This window comes from Lathyrus oleraceus, chromosome 2 (genome assembly GCF_024323335.1).
Source record: "Lathyrus oleraceus cultivar Zhongwan6 chromosome 2, CAAS_Psat_ZW6_1.0, whole genome shotgun sequence".
NCBI lineage: Eukaryota > Viridiplantae > Streptophyta > Magnoliopsida > Fabales > Fabaceae > Lathyrus > Lathyrus oleraceus.
Genome location: NC_066580.1, coordinates 229,207,000 through 229,210,356, shown reverse-complemented (window position 1 = coordinate 229,210,356; position 3,357 = coordinate 229,207,000). Strand labels below are relative to the sequence as shown.

The 3,357-nt window shown below is 32.3% G+C and overlaps 1 protein-coding gene across 1 annotated transcript; it reads right to left on the bottom strand.

The window, feature by feature from the left end:
* Positions 1 to 1,254: 1,254 nt before the first annotated feature.
* LOC127118976 (universal stress protein PHOS32) lies at positions 1,255 to 3,025 on the bottom strand. Its single transcript, XM_051049198.1, has 3 exons — positions 2,456 to 3,025; positions 2,242 to 2,336; positions 1,255 to 1,703 (listed from the first exon to the last, which is right to left on the bottom strand). Exons 1-3 carry the CDS (start codon positions 2,820 to 2,822, stop codon positions 1,419 to 1,421), a joined length of 747 nt encoding a protein of 248 aa, XP_050905155.1. The 5' UTR covers positions 2,823 to 3,025; the 3' UTR covers positions 1,255 to 1,418.
* Between the last annotated feature and the right edge of the window lie 332 nt (positions 3,026 to 3,357).

Below are 3,357 nucleotides of genomic sequence, written 5' to 3'. Positions count from 1 at the left end.
TCAAAATTTTGTGTTAATGGTCGGATTACTACTCTATTTTTTATTTTGTAATGTTGAATCATATATGTGTTCCTAAATTTTTTTATATCTTTTTCAGGGTCTCGGGGAGAAGTAGAAACACAGATGTAACTCCAGTTACTTCGTAAATGAAAAAATCTTTGTCACAAAAAAATAAGGGGTTCATCCATTTAATATTGCCTTCATTCTTATTTATTTCTATTTTTAAGAATACGGAGTCGGGTTCTTACACGTATTGAATAGAACACTGAGCTAAATCTTCTTTATTTAGATTCGGAAAGTCCTATAGTTTTATGAAATCATATAATATTGCGCAAATCCATTATCAATCATATTTTCGATCGGAGCAGTTGACAATTAAATATAATTTTGTCCATTCAGCTAAGAGTGTTCCACGAAGACCCATTTAAGTTTAAAAAAAAATAGTCGCGTTGAATTTCTCGACCTTTTGACTTAGGATTAGTCAGTCTTTTTTCTCGATTAGGGACAAGGGAAGGGGTATAACTCAGCGGTAGAGTGTCACCTTGACATGGTGGAAGTCATCAGTTCGAATTTGATCATCCCTAAATTCGATATAATTTTTTCAATTTTGATGACGAGATCCAATCTAAGTAGATAAGAGGATAGGGAGTTGACACGGGGGGGGGGGGGGGGGGGGGGGGGGGGGGGGGGGGGGGGGGGGGGTGGTGGTGGTAAGGTTTTATAATATCTATGGGAGGCAACTCCGGACAAATAGTAAGGTCATGGATACAAGTTATGTCTTCTCAATTCAGTAAATTAAATTAAATTTCGAATCAACTTTGTCTAGAAATAAAAGTGGAGGGGAATCACAAAAATCAAAAGACCATTAAAATTAAGGGACTAGAATGATTGATTTTGTAATAGGGGGACCAATTGTTTAAAATGGTTAAATTACGGGGATCAAAAGTGCATTTTAACCAATAATTTAAAATGATTCAATAGTGAAGATTAACACTTTATTTCATCCGGCATATTTTTCACTTGAGACAATCCAAATCCGATTTTATGATATTATATACTGTTAAGACTTTACCATTCCAATAATTATCTTAATTTGAGTATAGTTTTGTTTACTTCAAATGAACTTCACTTTGTAAGTTAGTATGAGCCAAAAGCAATGTGTAATTCTTATTTTGTGAACAACCTCCAAAGGATCATAGTAGATTATCAATGTTGGGCAGCAAAAAAAGTATATAGAAAATGACACATTCTTCCTTTCCATTCACAAATTCATACCTTTTTCATTTCTCATAACACTTTATTATGTACATAAAAAAACATTGTGATTTTACAAAACACAACAACATTATACATATAATAAACCACTTGTAAAATCTTTGAAGGTGACAACATCCATTCCAAAGAATTGATTATATAGATCAAGCTAAAAGCCAGAAATCTTTATGACGTTTAGTAGTAATCATATACCCTCCAATTTTCTTGCTCTTTCTTCTCACAGCAATTGCCATACAATGTGCATTTTGGATACAATACTCAACCACACCACCAGTTACTCTATTACCTGCCCACATCATTAGTAGACGCCATGTGGTGGACCTCTTCTTCTGCCCCAAAACCAAAAGTCCCACGCCGTGTTTTTTTGCTTCCTCCACTATTTTTGCTCCCTTCTCTTTCCCTTCTGTTACTGCAATCTCAATTTGTACCTATCAGGACCATATACTCTCACACATTTAATTATTACCCTTATGCAAAGTCATAAAATACTATCAATAATATTGAATTTGGAACTTTTTGCATTTAAAATGCCTTCTTCGTTAGCATTAAACAAGTCAACCAAAATCATTTTAAATTTTCAGAGATTCTATGTCAATTAAATATAATTACACTTAAATCGTAACAAAATAAATAGAGATTTTGTGAAGTTATATAATTTAAGAATGATAAACTATTATAAGAACTCTATTTACTCTTAACTTTATTACGAAAAATTTGAGATCCTGAATTAGAGTTTATCTAACATAATCTCAAAGACGATCCTAAATCCTAACATTAATAATATCAAACAAAAGATTTAAGGATTTAATCTTGATTCATACTCATAATAATCTAGAATTAGAAACTTAACCAATTGTGATTTATTCTAAGAAGTCCCTCACAATCGTAAGTTTTTCCATAGTTCAATAACATCTGAATCAAAATTTTAAGATGGTATTAGAGTTCTAATAGTTAAACTAAACTCACCTCGGGCATCTTCACATTACACATATTCTTGAAAGAAGAAGCAAGTTCATAAGCTCTTGGATCTGTTTCCTTTGTAGAAGCCTCATCATCAGTGGCTACCATATTGAATGAACCATCCAAATCATGATTAGTTTCATTAATCACAAAATAAGCAAAGCCAAAGTTGAAGAAAAATAAAACACATAATGGCATCATTACTTAGTTTCACACACACCTTGTTTAGAACATTTCATGACATGAAGGAGAACTATAGTATCTTGATTCTGAACTGTATGAGTTAATGCCCATTGCAAAGCACCCTTAGCTTCAAAACTTGAATCAATCACAATCATAATCTTCCTACCAATTACCGACCCTTGTTTCACACCATCATCAGCAACAAATTTCTCCTCACAAACGCTGCATGAAGAATTCTCAGTTTTCTCATCAGTTTTAGAATCATCGGTTTTTTGGTTCTTGGTTTGTATAGTTGGCGAACGCACCCTCGCATGAGGCCTAATTCTGTTCAAGCAAAAACCAGGTAACCTTGTTCCTCTCTTTCCCATTTCTTGGAATGTAACTAATCTTGTTGAAAAACACATAAATTGTTATAAAGAGATAGCAAAACAATAACACTTGTTGTTGTAGCTGAGAAAAATGTACAGAATGTTGGCATGGGACATAGTTCATGTCTACTTTTTTTTCCCTCTTTTGCTTTTGTATAATCATTTGTTTGGTTCTTGGTTTCTTTTGATTTTTCCTTTTGTTGTTGGGGCCTTGTATTGTTCCACATGAACGTGGTTTTCATCAAGGTGTAGGCCCATTTACACCAAAACATAGTTAGATAATTAATCTCATAATTAGATGCTTAATTGTGTGTCTAATTGCAATTTGCAACGCACCATTTCTTATCATTACAGGCTGAAAAGGATATGATTTCCGACTTTAGCATTTAGTGTCTATTTTACTCTTGTCATATATATTATTGTAATACAATCTTTGGTTTTTAATATAAAAAGATAATTTATTTTTCAGATTTATTAAAGAATTAATATATTTAGACAACATATAGTCTATATATATTAGTTCTTCAATGAATTAAAAAATACATTTTTTCTTATATTAAAGATTAGAGAA

Coding starts and splice junctions, on each gene's coding strand:
- LOC127118976 (XM_051049198.1), bottom strand. CDS start 2,822: ATGTGTTTTTCAACAAGATTAGTTACATTCCAAGAAATGGGAAAGAGA. Junction 2,337..2,455: donor CATGAAATGTTCTAAACAAG/GTGTGTGTGAAA, acceptor TCAATATGGTAG/CCACTGATGATGAGGCTTCT. Junction 1,704..2,241: donor GTAATGTGAAGATGCCCGAG/GTGAGTTTAGTT, acceptor TGGTCCTGATAG/GTACAAATTGAGATTGCAGT.